A 21,247-nucleotide genomic window follows, 5' to 3' on the forward strand; every position below is an offset into this window, starting at 1 on the left:
TTATGCTCCTGCTGTCACCTGCTGATGTCCTCCTGGCATTTGTCAGCCTTTTCCAGACTCTCTCTTAACTTATGTACATCAGTAAACTGGTCAGCCATTTAAATGAAGTATTTGAACCGTAGTCAAAATGGCTACAAATGTTTTGTCTCGCTGTGGTTGTCGCTGTTTGTTTGTTTGTAAGTGGAAAACAGTTTAGCGGTTTGCAGCAAGTTAGCATATTAAATATTTTGTTCCTATTTTGTTTAACTGAATCTGAATTAAATAAAGCAAATAAATAAATGTGAATTAAAAAAAATTGCACAACTGTAATTTATTTTATTTGAAATAAATGGTTAGCCAGCTTTAGAGCATTAAGAATGGGTGTCTCAACTGTACCATGGTACTGTTTCAACTGTACACTATATGGGTACAGTTGAGACAAAAATGCACCTTATGTTTTTGAGCTAATTGTGGAAAATATCAGTTGAGACAGAAATGCACCATATGTTTATGAGCTAATTGTGGAAAATATAAACTACTTATGGCTATTATTAGTTTATGATATTTTAGTACATAAGCAAAAGAAATATCGTGTGAAAAATCATTTCGGCATCTAGTTTTTGTGCAGTGATGACAAAAGCAGAAAGTGTACTTAACATGTATTTTAGTATGTTAGTGAACATGTTACATCACATAAGTGTACTTATTTAAAGCACAACAAAAGATTATTAAAACAATGATTTAAAATGTACTTAAAAGTACACTTAAGTGGCCTTTCATTACATGCAGTATGATAAATTATTTGAATACAGCTGTTATTTCTTGTTGTGCTTTTACTGAGCAAAGTATGAAGCTAGTTAATAAGTAGCATAATTTTATGTCATTAGTACTGAGAGGGATCTGATCTCATTGACATTGTGTGAAAAAAATAATGAGACTAAGTGAGACAGAGGTCCTTGCCCCTGACCTGACCTGAAAACCTTCTTACAGCTCCTCGCTGAGCATCTGGGCATCTTCTCCTCTTTTCTTGAGTGACATTGACAAGCAGTTTCCGTAACACTTGAGTTTAATCTACAGATAATTGCTATCTCTCAAAAACCAACACAGCAACACCTCACAGCCGGCTCTAATAGATTGTGAAAGGGTACAAAGAGATAGACTATCTCTCTTCCTCTGGGCTGAGGTTGTAGTCAATCTCACAAAGTGTGAGGCTTGTGTCTGAGGTTGAGGGTTTGCTTTGTTGGGCCGAAGTGCAGGGTTATAAGGCCACAGAAGGAGGAGTTTGAGACAGTCTAATCCCCACAAATAGAAAACAGAGCTGCCTCGACTCTGCCTCTCTCCTTCTCATTTGGCACATACCCCGCCACTGCTTCATCTCTTTCACATCTGCCCTTTGCCAAACACTGCTTGCCCTCAGCCTGTTAATGGGACCCAGAGAAGCATCCCAAAGGAGGAAGTGACTCATTGGCCCTGGCAGTAATGGACAGCTCTGCATAACCTCACAGAGTGATGAGATAAAGAATGTGAGAGGGCTTTGTCATTAGCGACGAGAGCTGTGTAGCCCTTCAGGTCCTGGGCTCAGGAACATACTACCATCCTACTGTTTCCACTTTATATAATATGCATAGATGTGGTCATAAGTTTACATGCAGAATGAATTTGTGAAATGTTAATCATTTTGACAAAATAACAGCGTTTTTATGCAGACAAGTTAAGGCTGCTCTGTGCCTGCTCAAAATTCAGTATAAAGCCAAACTAAATTATGCCTTCTCTTACCCACTTTAGCCCCTAGTTTTACAGTATGCATTAGTGCTTAAGTGTCTGTGTAAAGACACTTAAATGCCACTTCAGAGGCGCTTCTGTGCCACCTTTGCAGTGTGAATTTGGAGTAAGAGGGATCATAAAAATTGCATGTTCACTGTAAAAAAAAATCCCATTTTCAATCCCACTGATTTAAGGCTGCTCTGTGCCTGCTCAAAATTCAGTGTAAAGACGCAATGCTGCATAAAAGCCAGATTAAATTACACCTCAACCACAAGTATCACAGTATACAATTATTATTGCTATGTAAATGCATTCATGCCACCTTCAATATGTTAAACTGTCTGTGTAAAGACACTTAAATGCCACTTCAGAAGCGCTTCTGTATGTATATACAGTGTTGGGAAGGTTACTTTGGAAATGTAATAGGTCACAGATTACAAGTTACCCTATTTAAAATGCAATATGTAGTGTAACTATTTCAGTTACTTTATGAAAGTAATGTAACTGATTACATTCGATTACTTTTCTGAAATGTTCAACTGTTAATCATTTTCAAACATTTAAAGCAGGCAGGGTTAACCTTACAGTAGTGTTCAACACTGATAACTGTCAGACTTTCAGAATCCTTCTTCCCTTGAATTAAGATTATAATAATTTTATTGTAAAGCACAGCCACCTCAAAATCGGACTTTAGCACTTCTTTTTACTTTAAGATCTTTTTGAGGTTAAATACAGATTTAAAATCATAAGACATAGTTTAATAGTTATGATACTGTTTTTGAAATCAAATTTTTGCATAGTTATGACAGGAAACACTGGCATCTAACAATGCCTTGGAAAAAAAAAAGTTAATCTTAAAAAAAAAAAAAAAATCATGCAAACCAAAATAGGAAATAAAACAGTGATCGAATAATCATGTGTCCTATTCTGTGTCCTCAACTCCTGAAACATTGGTGTCTCATATTTGAAATCTGTATGTGTGTGAAAATATTCAGATGTAGAGAGAGAGAGAGAGAGAGAGAGAGAGAGAGAGAGTTTATTAGCTCAATCCTCAAAGGCTCAAAGAAATAAAGCAGCTTTGAGCGAAAATTAATGAACAAGTTCAAACAAGACAAACTTAAGGCATAATGTACAGTACTACTTATTACACAGCTTTTCACCAAATCAGTAATTACGTGGACATTAAATATTGATTTAAGTTCAAACTAATCAGTTTAGAAAAAACAAACAAACAGGTAAATAAACAGGTAAAATCTTAAATGTTTATTATGATATGTAACAGAAAAACATGGTATTATGAAATGCAACAGAAAACACCCACTGGCTCTTAATGCATTGTGGTGCCTTTATATAGGACATGTTATAGGACATGTTTACACTTGGCAGGTTTGGTTAGATTAAAACAAACTCTGGTGCGAACACAGCCATCCGACCCTTGGTGCACACCAAATGACGAGACACCCTTAAAAAGTCAGTCTCGGTCCAGTTCCAAATGAACCTTGAATGCGGTTCGACTGATATATGAATGCAAAACGGACTACAAACATCTAAAAGAACCAAAAACAAGATGTGATGCACAAGATGTGACCCTAAAAAGGACAGAATGCTCATGTATACCTGGTTCTTCTGGTCATAGGAGCTATAGTATGTTGCCCATTACAGTTGCTAGAGGCATCTGAACCACTGTCTCCTTACGGCAGATCTCTGTGAGCAACAGAGGAATTCCTGCAGCCATTTTGACTCCTTTACAATTTTATAAGCTGTTCATGAGTTGGTCATCAGCTGGGAAAAATACCACTATATGTACAACACATACAATGAGCACATTTAGCTTTGCACACAGCATTGTTTTGGATGTTCAGTAAGTTCGCAAAAGCTGTCCAGTCAGGTTGTCCACATGCCTTTTGTTTGGTATCTCTAGGTTCAGTGTTAAAAATGACTAAGCGAACTAGGACTAAATGTATTAGAACCAAACTACAAGACTAAACACACCCTTGTTTTCATCTGATTCTGTGTTTTGGGAATAATAAGGACAATGAACTGGCTGATTGATTAATTGCTCTTAAATTTATTAATTTGACAAATGCTTTTAAAAGCAACGTAAAAATAAGGAATGATTGTGTAAGCAATTTGTCATATAAGAAGTCAGCAATGTTTAAAGAACTGCAAAACAAAGTAGGCCAGAAAGAGATAAAAGTGCAGGGTTCAGACTCAAGAACGAGTATACAAAGTCCAAATCGTTTTGTAAAAACTGTCAAAGCATAAAAGAATGAGAAACTAAAGATCAGAGACCTAATGCAATAACATACAAACACATGAGCGGAAACAAGAATCCCTCCAAGCTTTCAAACCATCTTGCACAAATATGTAAAACACACGGCAGAAATGTAGTGCTCCAGTCGTTGCATGTGAGAAACCCAAAGGACAGAGATCTGAAAGCCGTTTTCTTTTTTATTCCTTCCCCTTTTCACAGCTGTGTCTCATATGTTTGTGCGGCCTCTCGCGGTGTCAGCTTTGCTATCGCTCAGTCCCACCTGACCGCCAGTGTTTTAACAGCCTGCCGTGATGCTGGGTGCTCACCTCCAGGGTGTCCCGAAAATCTAGCCAGGACTTAATGGGTGGAGGAACGTGCTTTGCCCTGCTTGACCCTCCCCAAATCTTCACTGCTTCATTTGAGGGTTAGTTTACCCTGAAAGAGTTTTACTGTATCCCTCACTGGGCCGCCCCGCTGTTTCCCATCCCGCTGCCTTCAAAAGGCCACCCCCCGCCTTGAACCAGACAACATGCGAAATAAATATTACTCTGACCCATGTCTCCGACTCTTGATGCCAGAGTCAAACAGAGAGAGTAAAAGGGGAAAAAAGAAGAGAAGCTTCAGAAGGTTGAAGAGTTGGTTTGGGAGAGTGTGAACACAAGCGTACGTATCAGTTTTTCAGACTGGAATTAGCACATCTTTTGATTTCAGCGTCATGCTCCAACCTGCAGGAGCTAAAATGATTATGACTTAGGCAGACAGATTCAAGAGACAGTGGGATGGATTTAGAAAAAAAAAATCCTTTTTGAAAGAAATTAATACTTTATTCAGCGAGGATAAAATAAGTGACCGTAAAGACATTTATAATGTTACAAAAGATTTCATATAGGGTAAATGTTCTTTTAAACTTTCTATTCATCAAAAATCCTGAAAAAAAGTATCACAGTTTCGACCAAAATATTAATCAGCACAACTCTTTTCAGCATTGTCAATAATAAATGTTTCTTGAGCAGCAAATAAGCATACTAGAATGTTTTCTGGAGGATCATGTGGCACTGTAGACTGGAGTAATGAAATTCAGCTTTGCATCACAGGAAAAAATTACGTCAACATATTCAAACAGAAAACAGTTATTTTAAATTGCAAAAATATTTCACAATATTACTACTTTTACTGTATTTTTGATCAAATAAATGCAGTGTTGGTGAGCTTGGTAAGACATCATCAAAAAAATCTTATCAACCCCAAACTTTTGAACGTCAGTGTAAATTTAACTGCAATTTCTGCAAACTTAATATAAAATTTAATTTGATATTTTTTTATTTATTAATATATATCTTTTGCTGTGGCTCTGTGGCAGTGTTTCACACTGACTGTGAAAATGTGTCCTACTTTCTTCACTTGATTACTCAAATTTATATCACTCAACAGTTTGCAGTGTGGTTTGAACTTGTTTAGACTGAGCAGAACTGTGACCTTTTTATCTTGCTTTTAAGACATGATGCAATGTCAGTCCTCTATAGTGTGTAAACAGTCAGGAAAGCTTCATTAGTTTTGTTTCATGTGATCAGGGTGGCTAAGTGACCCAGCAAAGTCAGGAAAATGCTTTGTAACAACAATTGCTTTTGTTTTCTCATCTAGTCTCATTCACATGTTTTTTTCCCCTTTATTTATGTAGTACTTTATACAATACTGATTGTGTCAAAGCAGCTTCACAGTGTCAAACAGGAAAATAGTTTGTCAATAATGCAAAAGGACAATAACAAAACAGTACATTTTTCAGTTAAAGTCAGTTCATTGTTGCTTCAGTGATGTCATCATCCAGCTCTCTTCCAATATGTCTAGTGTTTGTGCAACTAAGCCGACAGTATTGCTAGAAATTAAGCATCCCCAACTAAGCAAGCCAAATGCGACAGTGGCAAGGAACCAAAACTCCATCGGTGACAGAAATATAGCGACCCCTAGAGGACGCAGTTCGAAGTTCCCATGAAAGGGAACCAGGCTCAGTTAGGGGGCCAGTTCTACTTTGGCCAGATGAAACCAGCATGGTGTGGTTTAATTCCAGGCTGCAAAACATGTGCAGAGGACTTGTCTGGTTCCTGTGGTCTTGATGAGGTCTTTGCAGGGGATCTGTCTTTGGGGATCATCTTGTTGACATGGTCTCTGCTGACATTCAGGGCTGTAGAGGTCGTCTAGGTGCTGATCCACCATCTGGTCTGAGACTCATTTAAAGTAATGTAATCATCTAGTTTTTTCCAGGTTTCTGTCAAACAGACCAGAACATATTACTGTCTGACTTCATACTTGCAAGTTCACACACCTCTTTAATGTTATTTTTAGTGATCTCCGACTGACGAAGTCGAACATCATTAGTGCCGACATGAATAACAATCTTATTGAATTTATGTTTAGCATTAGTCATTACTTTTAAATTTGCCAAGATGTCAGGCGCTCTAGCTCCCGGGACATTTTCACTCTGGCTCCTGGAACATTTCCCAGAACATTTTCTAAATGTTCATTTAGAAATGTTGCATCCAATACCCAGCTTTATACAGAATGCCTAATATATGAAAATTTTGTCATTTAAATTTTGTCATTTTATTGTCATTTATTTACCTCCTATGTATTTCCAGAGTTTTCATGGTAACAGCTTATATCTATTTGATAGCTTTGAATTAAGAACAGATTGAAGTTTAAGCTAATTTAAGCTATTATTCGATTACAATCATGCCCTCTGTTGTAGCTCTTGTATCTCATTTGTGGCCGTGTTTTTCAAGCCTGTCATGTCACATTAGGTCAAGTGACATGGAACAACCAATACTATTTTAATGAAATTAAACCTGGTGTGAAACCATGTTTTAACATAAAAAGAACCTTCATTACAACTTTCCCTGTACTGAAAGGAGCTGCTCTGAAGTTCTGCCAAACCATTACCTTTTGTGTTTCACAGAACAAAGAAAACGTCTCGAGGTTACGTATGTAACCATGGTTCCCCAAAGGGAATGAGACGCTGCATCGAAAGCTTTGGGAACGCCCCCGGCGAGACACCATACTGAAGCATGTGTGAAATCAGTCCAATAGAGAAGCGAGACTTTACGAGCGGGGTGACGTGAGCAACCAGGAAGCATAAAGGCGCATCCGGCAAGTGCACATGTTAGCTTCTGCGGAAGCAAGTGCCTGCAGGGATGCAGGGAGTATGGCAGGGAGACGCAGAGTCTCATTCCCTTCGGGGAACCACGGTTACATACGTAACCTCAAGACATTCCCCTTCAAGAACTCGAGCTGCATCGAATGCTTTGGGAACAAGAATACCCACTGAGCCATACGAGCAAGTCCCTGTCTGATGTGTGTCTGCGAGCACATCAAGACGAGAGAACTTGGGATCCCGGGGTTGGTGTCAGGTCCAGATAGTAAAACCAGACAAATGTGTGCGGAGAGGACCAGCCTGCCGCAGCACAAATATCCTGGAGGGCCACGCCCACTGATAAGGCCTTGGAGGCCGCCATATTCCGGGTCGAGTGCACTCTGACCTCCATCGGTGACGGGAGGCCAGAGGACTCCTAGGCCAGTGTGATGGTCTCAACCACCCACCGACTCATGGTTTGTTTGGTCGCTGGAACCCCTTTCTTAGGTTGACCGAAGCAAACGAATAACTGATCTGCCTTACGCCACTGGGTAGCTCTGTGGACGTAAGCGTCCAGTGCTTGCACGTTTCTGCAGAAACTCCAGAACTGTACCAACTGTGCTGTTGATTGGATCTTGCAGTCGTTGTCCGCACCAAGAAGTGAAAAGCTTCTACTTCAAGGTGTACAGTTTCCTTGTGGCGGGAGCTCTGGACTAGAGTATGGTCTCAACAACCTCAGTTGAGAGACCGGATGCTGTGAGCTGTGCCACGCCCACAACTTCCATAACTCCGGGCGGGGGTGAAGAATGGTGCCCCCCGCCTGAGAGAGGAGGTCCCTCCTGATCGGAATCTCCAGCGGAGAGCCGTTGAGGAGAGACACAAGATCTGAGAACCATACTCGGGCCGGCCAGAACGGGGCTACTAGCAGCAGATGGACCCCGTCCCGGCGTACTCTCTCCAGAACTCCCGGGAGCAGAGCGATCGGGGAAAAAGCGTACAGACGAAGCCTCGGCCACGTATGTACCATGGCATCCAGCCCAAGTGGGGCTGGATGTGTGAGGCCCCAGCGACGGGCCTTGAGACAGGAACCAAGGTTTCTTCCACATGTCTAAAGCACGTAAGCATCGCCGCGTGACCTTGATCGTGCGAAGCGGGTTCCCCCTCGGGGAAAACCCCTTGGTTCTGAGCCACCACTGCAATGGTCTCATGTACAGCAGGCCATGACACAGCTGCCATCAGACCCAGCAGTCATGGCAGGCAGTCCCCTCGAGAGCTGCTTGTGCATGCTCTGCTCCCAAACAGACGACGCACAAATTGAGTCTATCCCCACCCGAGAGATAGTGTGGGCAGGGAGGAACACACGACTTGAAACGCTGTCCGCTCGCCACAGATTTGGATTTACACTTAGGCATTTTGACTCGCTTTCTAACAGAGTAATTCCTGACTGACTGATAGTGCTTTGCATACACAGACACAGACACACAGACGCGCTCGCTGAAGAGCAGAAGCTAACATGTGCGCTTGCCGGATGCGCCTTTATGCTTCCTGGTTGCTCATGTCACCCCGCTCGTAACGTCTCGCTTCTCTATTGGACTGATTTCACACATGCTTCAATACGGTGTCTCGCCGGGGGCGTTCCCAAAACTCTCATCTTTTACTCAACTGCTGCCCAAGTTTTACATGACTTTCTTTCTTCAGATGAACACAAATGAAGATTTTTAGAAAAAAAAAATGTATCTGAATGCAAGTGGATAGTAACCCAAAAGTTGACACTTTGTAAAATATAAATGGTTGCTTCTGGCCAACTTTCATACACACGTTCATTAGAGTGTTGTGAAGTATCATGGAAACACATGGGAACGTCACTTCTCATGCAAGCTTCATGGACGTGCGTATGACAGTTGGCCGGAAGTGAATTAAAATATTAATATTTCACTTCAGAAGACACTGATTCATTCTCTGGGTTTACCGTCACATTCACTTTGTTTAGTTTACGACTTTTGGGTTACTATCCACATGCATTATACTCACAGAGATGGTTTATTTGTCTACAAATCTTTCTTTGTGTTCATCTGAAGAAAGAAAGTCATACACAGGGGTTGTACAAAATAATGTGAACACCTGGCAAATAGGCAATATTTCTTTGTTAAGGATATTTTACCAACATTTGCCTTTAATAAAGCTTCCAACCTTCTTAGAATAGATTCATACAACTAAACAGTCTCCAGTTGAATATTGTCTATCAAAACATCTGCCAGTTGTTTTATAGATGTTGAAGGAAGGGAATTTGATTCTCACTCTTCTCTTCAAAACTGCCTACAGTGGTTTATGATCATGACACCATCTTTTTCACAGTTTTAGCAGTTGCAGCTCTTTCATTTTTGGCTTTGTGAAGTTCTCTATGGTTGGTTTGTGTAGAAACAGGGTAGTTAAGGTGAATATTGAGGTTTGCTGTCACACTGCTGCAGTAGTTCTGTGTTATTTGGACACAATCCTTCTAAGGGCTCCTAACAGGCTTCCATGATTTGCTCTTTTTGGAAGTCTGACAAATCACCCATTTCACTCACGGCTTGTGCTAAACACTGCTGAACACAACGTATACTACACTGATTTACAAACTAGAGAATGCAGACAATGAAAAGTTAAGTAAAAGATAATCGCAATGTTTGTTTGTTCACTGAAGCTTACACAAATAATATTAACCACTAGAATAATAGGTGCTCACATAATTTTGTCCAACCCCTGTATATCCCTATTATTCAGTACATGAGTGATGTTGCCCTTTTAAGCATACGCATAAACACCCATGCATTGTTTCTCTTTTTTCCTAATCTCCTTTGCGTAAATGCCTGGCTTTTGTGTACATTCCCTGGTAATAAAAGTTTGTTTTCAAGAGGGTGAGTGAGGCTGAGAGAGAGATTGTGCTTGAAAGAGAGTCATTGGGAGATCTCAGGGTGCTGTTCTGCTTAACTTCCCCCAGTCAAAAGCTCCTCAGTGTGGATATCCAGGCTGGCAAATCAGCCTGTGCCCGCTGTTTACTGTACCGGTCACAAGGGCCACCGGAGCTGGAACAAAGGGGGGTCTGTTCCTATTGTCCTTCCCCAGAATGACAGCTCTCTGTTGGGCCGAGAGACGGACCGGGGTGCCCTGGCTCCCACATACAGGGATGGAGGACAGTTTTAACTGAAACCATGTCTTTCTCTTTTAAGCCTTCAATCAGACTCAATGTAAACACCTGCAGCCATTCACTGATTCTATCTGATGGAACTGGAAAGCGCTGTTTACATGGTTCAGGCTGCTACTAATAGGCATTTAACACTGATCGAGGCATAAAGAGATATTCAGTGCAATGCGGATGGATTAACCACATTTATTTTCATTGCAAATCAAAGGACTGAAAGTATTCTTAAATGAGAAATGAACACAACAAGGGGCGTAAAGCAAAGAGCGACTTCCTCTCCATCCATCTTCCCAAGACCTAAATCAAAGCAGCTGCTGTTCACATCTGGGACTGCCCTGTTCCCCTGGTGCTGAAGCCACTTTAATGAGTGTACCTGACACCTGTGCTCAAGGCAAAGCTGTTGCAATATCTCTGCAACTGGGTCCTTTTACACATGACTCTTAACTGTACAGAGCGTCTGGAGGTTAATGTGTCGGGGTGACAGAATAAACAGCTCAGGTGAGCTTCAGAAGCGTTGCATTAAACTGAGTGTTTAAGAGGTGCTGAGCTGTAAGGGGCAGGTGGGATTGGCCTCACACAACAGCTGTCTGCCATCTGAGTCCCTATATATCTGGCTGTGTCGGTCATTATAAGCTTTTATATAAATCACAAAGGAGTTTCATTGTACCTTCATTGCTTCTCAGCCATGAGAATAAAAGGAGACTTTTGCTTAACCTTCTGCGTCTTATATTTCCCCCGAGAAAAAGGCTATTGGTGAAGTTTACATGTTATGTTAATTTAAAGCAAGTTATTTTTATGATCATGCGATCAACACATCCTCACTGCAGAAACTCCAGAACTGTACCAACTGTGCTGTTGATTGGATCTTGCAGTCGTTGTCCGCACCAAGAAGTGAAAAGCTTCTACTTCAAGGTGTACAGTTTCCTTGTGGCGGGAGCTCTGGACTAGAGTATGGTCTCAACAACCTCAGTTGAGAGACCGGATGCTGTGAGCTGTGCCACGCCCACAACTTCCATAACTCCGGGCGGGGGTGAAGAATGGTGCCCCCCGCCTGAGAGAGGAGGTCCCTCCTGATCGGAATCTCCAGCGGAGAGCCGTTGAGGAGAGACACAAGATCTGAGAACCATACTCGGGCCGGCCAGAACGGGGCTACTAGCAGCAGATGGACCCCGTCCCGGCGTACTCTCTCCAGAACTCCCGGGAGCAGAGCGATCGGGGAAAAAGCGTACAGACGAAGCCTCGGCCACGTATGTACCATGGCATCCAGCCCAAGTGGGGCTGGATGTGTGAGGCCCCAGCGACGGGCCTTGAGACAGGAACCAAGGTTTCTTCCACATGTCTAAAGCACGTAAGCATCGCCGCGTGACCTTGATCGTGCGAAGCGGGTTCCCCCTCGGGGAAAACCCCTTGGTTCTGAGCCACCACTGCAATGGTCTCATGTACAGCAGGCCATGACACAGCTGCCATCAGACCCAGCAGTCATGGCAGGCAGTCCCCTCGAGAGCTGCTTGTGCATGCTCTGCTCCCAAACAGACGACGCACAAATTGAGTCTATCCCCACCCGAGAGATAGTGTGGGCAGGGAGGAACACACGACTTGAAACGCTGTCCGCTCGCCACAGATTTGGATTTACACTTAGGCATTTTGACTCGCTTTCTAACAGAGTAATTCCTGACTGACTGATAGTGCTTTGCATACACAGACACAGACACACAGACGCGCTCGCTGAAGAGCAGAAGCTAACATGTGCGCTTGCCGGATGCGCCTTTATGCTTCCTGGTTGCTCATGTCACCCCGCTCGTAACGTCTCGCTTCTCTATTGGACTGATTTCACACATGCTTCAATACGGTGTCTCGCCGGGGGCGTTCCCAAAACTCTCATCTTTTACTCAACTGCTGCCCAAGTTTTACATGACTTTCTTTCTTCAGATGAACACAAATGAAGATTTTTAGAAAAAAAAAATGTATCTGAATGCAAGTGGATAGTAACCCAAAAGTTGACACTTTGTAAAATATAAATGGTTGCTTCTGGCCAACTTTCATACACACGTTCATTAGAGTGTTGTGAAGTATCATGGAAACACATGGGAACGTCACTTCTCATGCAAGCTTCATGGACGTGCGTATGACAGTTGGCCGGAAGTGAATTAAAATATTAATATTTCACTTCAGAAGACACTGATTCATTCTCTGGGTTTACCGTCACATTCACTTTGTTTAGTTTACGACTTTTGGGTTACTATCCACATGCATTATACTCACAGAGATGGTTTATTTGTCTACAAATCTTTCTTTGTGTTCATCTGAAGAAAGAAAGTCATACACAGGGGTTGTACAAAATAATGTGAACACCTGGCAAATAGGCAATATTTCTTTGTTAAGGATATTTTACCAACATTTGCCTTTAATAAAGCTTCCAACCTTCTTAGAATAGATTCATACAACTAAACAGTCTCCAGTTGAATATTGTCTATCAAAACATCTGCCAGTTGTTTTATAGATGTTGAAGGAAGGGAATTTGATTCTCACTCTTCTCTTCAAAACTGCCTACAGTGGTTTATGATCATGACACCATCTTTTTCACAGTTTTAGCAGTTGCAGCTCTTTCATTTTTGGCTTTGTGAAGTTCTCTATGGTTGGTTTGTGTAGAAACAGGGTAGTTAAGGTGAATATTGAGGTTTGCTGTCACACTGCTGCAGTAGTTCTGTGTTATTTGGACACAATCCTTCTAAGGGCTCCTAACAGGCTTCCATGATTTGCTCTTTTTGGAAGTCTGACAAATCACCCATTTCACTCACGGCTTGTGCTAAACACTGCTGAACACAACGTATACTACACTGATTTACAAACTAGAGAATGCAGACAATGAAAAGTTAAGTAAAAGATAATCGCAATGTTTGTTTGTTCACTGAAGCTTACACAAATAATATTAACCACTAGAATAATAGGTGCTCACATAATTTTGTCCAACCCCTGTATATCCCTATTATTCAGTACATGAGTGATGTTGCCCTTTTAAGCATACGCATAAACACCCATGCATTGTTTCTCTTTTTTCCTAATCTCCTTTGCGTAAATGCCTGGCTTTTGTGTACATTCCCTGGTAATAAAAGTTTGTTTTCAAGAGGGTGAGTGAGGCTGAGAGAGAGATTGTGCTTGAAAGAGAGTCATTGGGAGATCTCAGGGTGCTGTTCTGCTTAACTTCCCCCAGTCAAAAGCTCCTCAGTGTGGATATCCAGGCTGGCAAATCAGCCTGTGCCCGCTGTTTACTGTACCGGTCACAAGGGCCACCGGAGCTGGAACAAAGGGGGGTCTGTTCCTATTGTCCTTCCCCAGAATGACAGCTCTCTGTTGGGCCGAGAGACGGACCGGGGTGCCCTGGCTCCCACATACAGGGATGGAGGACAGTTTTAACTGAAACCATGTCTTTCTCTTTTAAGCCTTCAATCAGACTCAATGTAAACACCTGCAGCCATTCACTGATTCTATCTGATGGAACTGGAAAGCGCTGTTTACATGGTTCAGGCTGCTACTAATAGGCATTTAACACTGATCGAGGCATAAAGAGATATTCAGTGCAATGCGGATGGATTAACCACATTTATTTTCATTGCAAATCAAAGGACTGAAAGTATTCCTAAATGAGAAATGAACACAACAAGGGGCGTAAAGCAAAGAGCGACTTCCTCTCCATCCATCTTCCCAAGACCTAAATCAAAGCAGCTGCTGTTCACATCTGGGACTGCCCTGTTCCCCTGGTGCTGAAGCCACTTTAATGAGTGTACCTGACACCTGTGCTCAAGGCAAAGCTGTTGCAATATCTCTGCAACTGGGTCCTTTTACACATGACTCTTAACTGTACAGAGCGTCTGGAGGTTAATGTGTCGGGGTGACAGAATAAACAGCTCAGGTGAGCTTCAGAAGCGTTGCATTAAACTGAGTGTTTAAGAGGTGCTGAGCTGTAAGGGGCAGGTGGGATTGGCCTCACACAACAGCTGTCCGCCATCTGAGTCCCTACATCTGGCTGTTTCGGTCGTTATGAGCATTTATATAAATCACAATGGAGTTCTCTGTACCTTCATTGTTTCTTAGCAATGAGATTAAATGGAGACTTTTGCTTAACCTTCCGCATCTTAAATTTCCCCCTAGAAAAAGGCTATTGGTGAAATTTACATTTACATAATTTGTTGAGGATTTGAACCCATTTAAAACCAAACTATGTAATATTTCTTAATTTCATGTTTGTTTTTATTAAGCACAACAAGCTTAAAGCTTAAATTTTTCAAGCAGGCTTTAGCTTCTTTTCACTGAAGGCATTTGGCAACACTGGAATTGCACTCAAAAGTGTAGGATAAGTGAGAACTTGCAGGGGCAGAGTTTAAACAGACTAAAAGATTGGAGATGTCCAGTATACGTCACCAGAGAGAATTAAATCAGTTTCACTGGAAAGGTCCAGTCATGATATTATAACAAGGCGAGTTTTCAATCCATGCCAGCTTTAAAGTCACAAAGCAAATTTTGCAATATTTGAAGCAAAAGTTAAACTTAACAGTTAAAAGAATCAATTTTGCCGTAGTGTCATCAATGAACCATTTAAATGAAAATCTCCACCAGTCCAGTTTGTTTTACAATATGAATAAGGTGTTCCCATCCGGATCAAGCTTTAAAGGCATGTGTGTACATGCAGCATTTGTAAGGAGTAGGCTATGCAAATTATTCAGTAGCCTTCACCGTAGTCAACTTTTTAAAGGTATTTCTGTTGAGGTTGATCTTTAAAACATTTTATATTTACACATTTGGCAGATGTTTTAATCTAAAGCGACTTACACTGCATTCAAAACGGGTTTATCAGCTTGGGAATCGAACCCATAACCTTTACGTAGCGCCATGCTCGGTTTAAACTAGTTTTAAAAGCTTTTGCGATATGTATTGAGCTGTGCAAATCAATAAGAAAGTGATTAATGATAACAGTATTTCTATAACGTTCTTGGTCGAAGCACTGAACAATACCACCTTATTTTGATTTTATCGGCTTATTACTTCTATTCAGACGGTTGTAGGCTACTTGACACGTCTGAAACAGACAAGCCTCCCATAATTTACAGCCAGCGTGTAATGTCCTCTCCTTGCTTTTGAGATGTTCTGATTGTAATCTCTACCCTCAGGTAAGATCTCCAGCACTACAGCTAATAACAGCAGTATAATTCACTCTCCTTGACATGTTGCAAGATCTTTACACAGCGAGACGCGCGTCGGGGCAATGTTGTCGCCGCAGGTGCATTTCTGAAAACGGGCATCCATGAAGCGCGTAAGCAGCCTCCACCCATCATTTCAGTTCAGTCAGTGACAAGCATCTGCGGAGATAACCCGACGGCCTCTCATACCTCCCACTCTCCGCTTTGTTAGCGGAGTTTATGCAGCTCCGCTTCGCTCCTCCTTCCTCCTCAAGTTTGCCATCTGTACTCGGAATCTCAGTGCGTCTACAGGTTGAGCGCTCTAGAAACGCAAAGGGTTGGTTTAAAACAAACGCAACAGGTTATAAGTGCGTTAATGAATCCGAGAGCGTTCTCGAGAGGGCGAAATGTGGGAACAAAATAACTAATTATACCAGCGATAACGTTTCAGTCATCACTTATTTGGATTGGCTCATTTATATTTGTGTGAAACTCTGCGCGAAAGTTCATCATGGTTTCGTTGCTGGATTTATGCGCTCTTGTTCTATTGCTCGTTTGGGGATATTGCGTCCTGGCAGACACGGGCTTTACAAACTTTACTCTGGACAACGAGGTCCACTCTAGTTTCATCCACCGGCGCTTGAAGAGCCAGGAGCGCCGGGAGATGCAGCGGGAGATCCTTTCAATCCTCGGGTTACCGCACCGGCCGCGGCCGCACCTCCACGGCAAGCACAACGCCGCGCCGATGTTCATGCTGGATCTGTACAATGCCATGTCCACTGAGGCAGACGAGGAGGGCTTCTCGTACCCCTACAAGCCCGTTTTCACCACTCAGGGACCGCCGATCGCGACCCTTCAGGACAACAACTTTCTGAACGACGCGGACATGGTCATGAGTTTTGTTAATCTAGGTAAGATGGTCACGCGCGCACTGACAGTCCTGGGATGTCAAATGCCATATTTTTTACCCTGCCAAGTGAAACTGCGACCACCTATGATGCTTATATTGAAACCAATATTAGGCTATGTTAAAATAAATTAAAATCCATACATTCTTGTTTACAGTGCAAATGCACTTATTTGGTCATAATGAGTGTTATGATATAAAATAATAATGCAATATTAATGGAGTTACATAATTCGAAAAAGAAGCACTCAGTTTTGACAAAAATGTCCATTTAATGAACTTTGTGACAAGGCGCTCTGGAATACTTGATTCTGATTGGTCAACTCATCAGTCAAAAATCTTTGTTTATAAAACGGATAGTTCTGGTCTTTGCTTCTGATTGGTCAATAGAGCCTTCCAGCTGTGTTATTTTCTACAATATATTGAAACAGCTGTGAGGCGAAACACCTGTTCACCAATCACAGCATTTTATTCTATTTTGTTGAGGCCCCTTCATGAGTTTGCTTAATAAAAGTGAAAAGCGAACATTCTTATAACAATATTTTGCCCTCAATGTTTTTATATGTAGAAACTGTTTGATGAAATCAATGAGACCATGCTACGGTTACTATAACTACCGATGGAAAATTACATCCTTGGGCTTTTTAGCCCAATTGTATCCTATCATTGAGAACATTATAGAAAAACATATTTTGGGGTCAAATTTGATGAATAGTTTTACAAGAAACAATTTAAATCTGCATAACTGCATAACATTTTAAGTGTTTGTTTAGATGTTCTTGACAATGTCACAAAGTCTGGTTCCAAAAGCAAAACTGATGTGGTTTGTTTTGGAAGGCAAAGAGCAACGAATGAAACTGCAGCGCTTGAATGTGAAACATCATTATGAGGATTATATTTCTATTCTATCTGATAGTCAGTTCAAATAAAAGTCAAAACTCAGATTGATCTTCTGTCTCATGTTTTGGCATCGACAGGAAAGACCTGCCACAGAAATCAGATAATAACAGGGCTGAGTGAATAATAACTGGCCAAAGAATGGGGATTTTCCCCCCCGAGAGTCTTAGATGTTTTATTTGTTCCTGGGCCAAATAGCACGCATAGTTCTCTCCTTCATTGTTTGTTTGATTTTATTAGGCCACTTATCTGCACAAAGTCTTAACCTTGGCATGATTTCCAAGCCCCTAATGCTGGGGGGACGCAAACCTATATTTGCATTGGGGAGTGATAATAAAGCGCTGTCGCATTCCCAAGCGTCTGCTGTCTCAGTGCCAGCTGTGTCCTCCGCTAATGTTCAGGTGTTCAGAGTTGGCTGTCTGGGAGCTCAACGGTCTCTTTATCTTCAGTTTTTTTCCCTCCGCAGTAATGATATCAGCTGACAGAGGCACAAGTGTTTTGCTAAGTGCAAAGTACGTCTCATGACTCGTTTGCTTAACTGCAGTGACAAAGCCTATGGGGCCGCACACATATACTCCTGCATTCAAAAGTGACGATGGAATGACCCTTAACTATGGAAACCATAGTTTCTGCCAATAACATTTATTGTTGCTACTGTAAAACCATGATACATAATATATACATATCAGTTTGATTAATGCCTTTTCCTCATCACCGTGGTAGCTACGGTTCACTGTTTTATTATAAAAACAATAACTGTAATAACTCTGGTATTTTGGCAACATGTCTTGTATGAACGCTCCCAGGTCACCATTCAAGCAGCTTTTAGTCATCCACCTTAACCTCCATCTAAAGTGTAATCTTTGACGCCGCCTAACTTTGCCTGCCTTAATGCTTCATAAGTACCTGACTTGTCTTATCAGCAGGCCTGTTAGTTTCCTCATTAAAGCGTCATCATCTGCACGCAAGCACAACACTGCCATGCAAAGTGTGATTTATTGTCCGATAAGAGCAATTATGTTGTTAAGGGTGTGATTTGTATCGCTGTTTATTGGTAAGATGGGTTGGATGTGATAGCTAAGTGATGATCTGAATTCTTCTGAAGCTATAAAACCTTTATGACATTCCAAACCTGTATGACTTTCTTTCTTATGCAGACATAAAATAAGATATTTGGGCTGTTTTCGTCAAAGACAATGTTAAAAGAGAGAGAGAGAGAGAGAGAGAGAGAGAGATAAAAAAAAAATCAGGTTTGGAATGACATGAGGGAAGAGGACAGAATTAACATTTTTGGGTAAACTGGCCCCTTAAATACTGTTCAAGAATTAAGAACATATTTTGTTTAGAACAATGAAAAGAAATGATTAATCTGAGAAAGGCTAATGTGTGTGTGTGTGTGTAAGTAAGTGTATGACAACAGGGAGGGAGGTGACAGTGTTTCTTATTCTGAAATGTGTAATTATCCAGAGGACTGCTGTATTGTGTCTATTTTGGACAAGCACTGACACAGATGGATTTGACCACAGACGCTCGCAGATTCAAGGGCCTCTCTCTCGTTCTGCTCCGCTTTCATCCTTCCCGCCAGCTTTAAATGAAACAAACTGCTGCAGCTGCTCTATTCAACCAAACTGAAGTGCCACAGCGCACCTTTTATATTAAACACAGTGTCAACAGTGACTTTCCCCTTTGGCATTTTGCAGGAAGAATGTGCAGATATGTGTACTGTATATATTTACTTTATTTTCACCATGGTGGTTACGTAGTTGCTATATTGCATTAGGCCCAGAGAACACTGCATGGATGCCATACGATACGAGGCGTTTTGCTTTCTTCACTGAATCTGCGATCCATAAACCTGACAGTTAATCATAACAAAGATGTTTTACATAAGCAAAATGAACACAAGGAAAACAAAAAGAGTTCACACAGAAACCATATGCGGTCCAATAACATCTAAAGAGATTTTAATGTTTACTGGAATATGATTTTCTCCAAATCCCTTCAAATTATGAAATGCACATTATGTTCCCAATGGTTTTAAATAGGAATGCATTATTTTAGCTGTTTTTTTTACTTTTAGAGATCCTTTTGGTGAAGAAAAGCCCCTGCATTCAGTTGCAGCTTGCAAAGTTTTAAAAGCCTTCTTCAGGCATTTCCTTAAAGAAAAGAAACACAGCACATCTTGATTGAATGCATCTTGCTCATTTGCCCTAGTATTTGATTATCTGCATCGTGGCTTTGCTAAAACAAATGCATGTCTTCATGATACGGTCACAGCATGTTCACTGTGACAGAAAATCTGCTTTGTGAGTTCAATACCTGAATCTCGTGATTCGATCAGTCTTATTGAATCTTTTGAAAAAATACACTGATTCACCTGTGGCATTTTGAGAAAAGGCAAGTGTTTTTTTTTTTTCAGAAGCAATGGAAGTGTCAGTGTCTGTGTCTGCTTCCTTATAAGCCAGTCAGTGACTGGCAGCATTTTTGTATGAACGTCATCACGTCTAATGATCTAGAACAAATTCAAATTGGTTAGAGATATTTAGAACAGATATTTAACCCTCCTGTTGTGTTGGGGTCAATTTGACCCACACCCGATTTTCAAACTGCTCGAAATACTTGTCAAACTATTAATTTTTTTCTTGAAAGTTGGTGAATATTTCTCATTTAGGGTCATGAATGTGCAAGCAAAGTTTCGACGCATAGATATGTTTTGGAAAGGCTGTACAAAAAAGTAATACAACTTTTGACCTCCATTGGTTTCCATGCAAATTGCTAAAAAGCAACACTTTGGAAAAATGCTAAAAAGTCAGGTATAAGAACCAGAAAACCTTCATTGTTGCTTGTTAAAGGCTAAAATATGAAATAAATTATGAAATGTAAGTCTCAAAGTTTACTCGAAAATGAGACTATTCTTTTGAATCATCCAAGAAAAGTTCACTTTTTCTTTATCTAGTTGAGTTTCAAAGTCAAAAAATCTCTCAAAGGATGTTTTTAAGATTATTTAGTTTGCAGCACTAAAAAAAATGTGAGAAACCCATTTTGCCCTCACAAGGGTTTGAGAAACAGAAAAAAAGGCAGATGAAGTACAAATAGCAATAAATACTATACAAATAAATACAAATAATGTAAGATGCTATACTTGTAGTTATTTGCACCTTTAAGCAGTCATGAAAAAAAAGCAGATTTTTGAACATAAAAATACAGTATGTGGGTCAAATTGACCCCTAACACAATAGAAATAACAAGAAAAATAGAAGGGAATTATCACATTTCTCACATATTTTATATTTTTAGTCTCTGAGAAGCTGCAATACATTTTTTGTGTTTTTGTATAAATCTTTAGTAGTTTTTATAGTGCCTATTTTTGGTAAATTCACCCTTCGCTGGGAATTTGATTGACAGGGCGATCTGACCAATCGTAATGCTGAATCTGCCATTTTGCCATGTATTGACGTCTTTCCGCGGTTGAAACAAGATACCTTCTGATGTTCATTCATGTTTATTTTGTGCTATAACTAGTAAAGAGGAAGAGATTATCGGTTCTCGTGCCGCTACAGCAATCTGTCATGACACATTAAAGAGCCACAAAACTGTATTTATTTTTGAATTTCTTAAAAAAAAAAAAAGACAAAATTTGAAAGCTGAGACTTTATTTCATATCAGAAGGAACCTGCTCTGTCTTGTCTGATGCCATTGTCAGTGTCCTTTTTGCTCCGTGATGTATTTTTCACTGCGTGAGAACATGATGTGTGGTGTGAGAGCGCCATGGCTTGTCGGACGTAGCAACAGTAACTAAGGAGGGCGGGTCTTTGCGAAGAGTCAGTTGCAACCAATGTTTTTGACACAAGTTGGAGAAATAGATTCATACAGTGCAAATGTAACTTAATGGACATTTTAAAACAGATTTACTCCTTTTAACTGCTCCTTTTCGACTTATCTTCTTACCTGCAAATGCAAACTGAAG

General features: G+C 40.9%; 1 protein-coding gene across 1 annotated transcript in view; it reads left to right on the forward strand.

Moving 5' to 3' along the window:
- The first annotated feature begins 15,713 nt into the window (after positions 1-15,713).
- Positions 15,714-21,247, forward strand: part of LOC107707365 (bone morphogenetic protein 7-like) — a 55,989-nt gene continuing 50,455 nt past the window's right edge. The window contains exon 1 of the mRNA XM_016511353.1: positions 15,714-16,387. Coding sequence (XP_016366839.1) covers positions 15,988-16,387 — 400 coding nt within the window. The 5' untranslated portion in view covers positions 15,714-15,987. The remainder of the gene's footprint in view (positions 16,388-21,247) is intronic.

Source organism: Sinocyclocheilus rhinocerous, unplaced genomic scaffold (genome assembly GCF_001515625.1).
Source record: "Sinocyclocheilus rhinocerous isolate Xijiao unplaced genomic scaffold, SAMN03320098_v1.1 scaffold625, whole genome shotgun sequence".
NCBI classification, from domain to species: Eukaryota; Metazoa; Chordata; class Actinopteri; order Cypriniformes; family Cyprinidae; genus Sinocyclocheilus; species Sinocyclocheilus rhinocerous.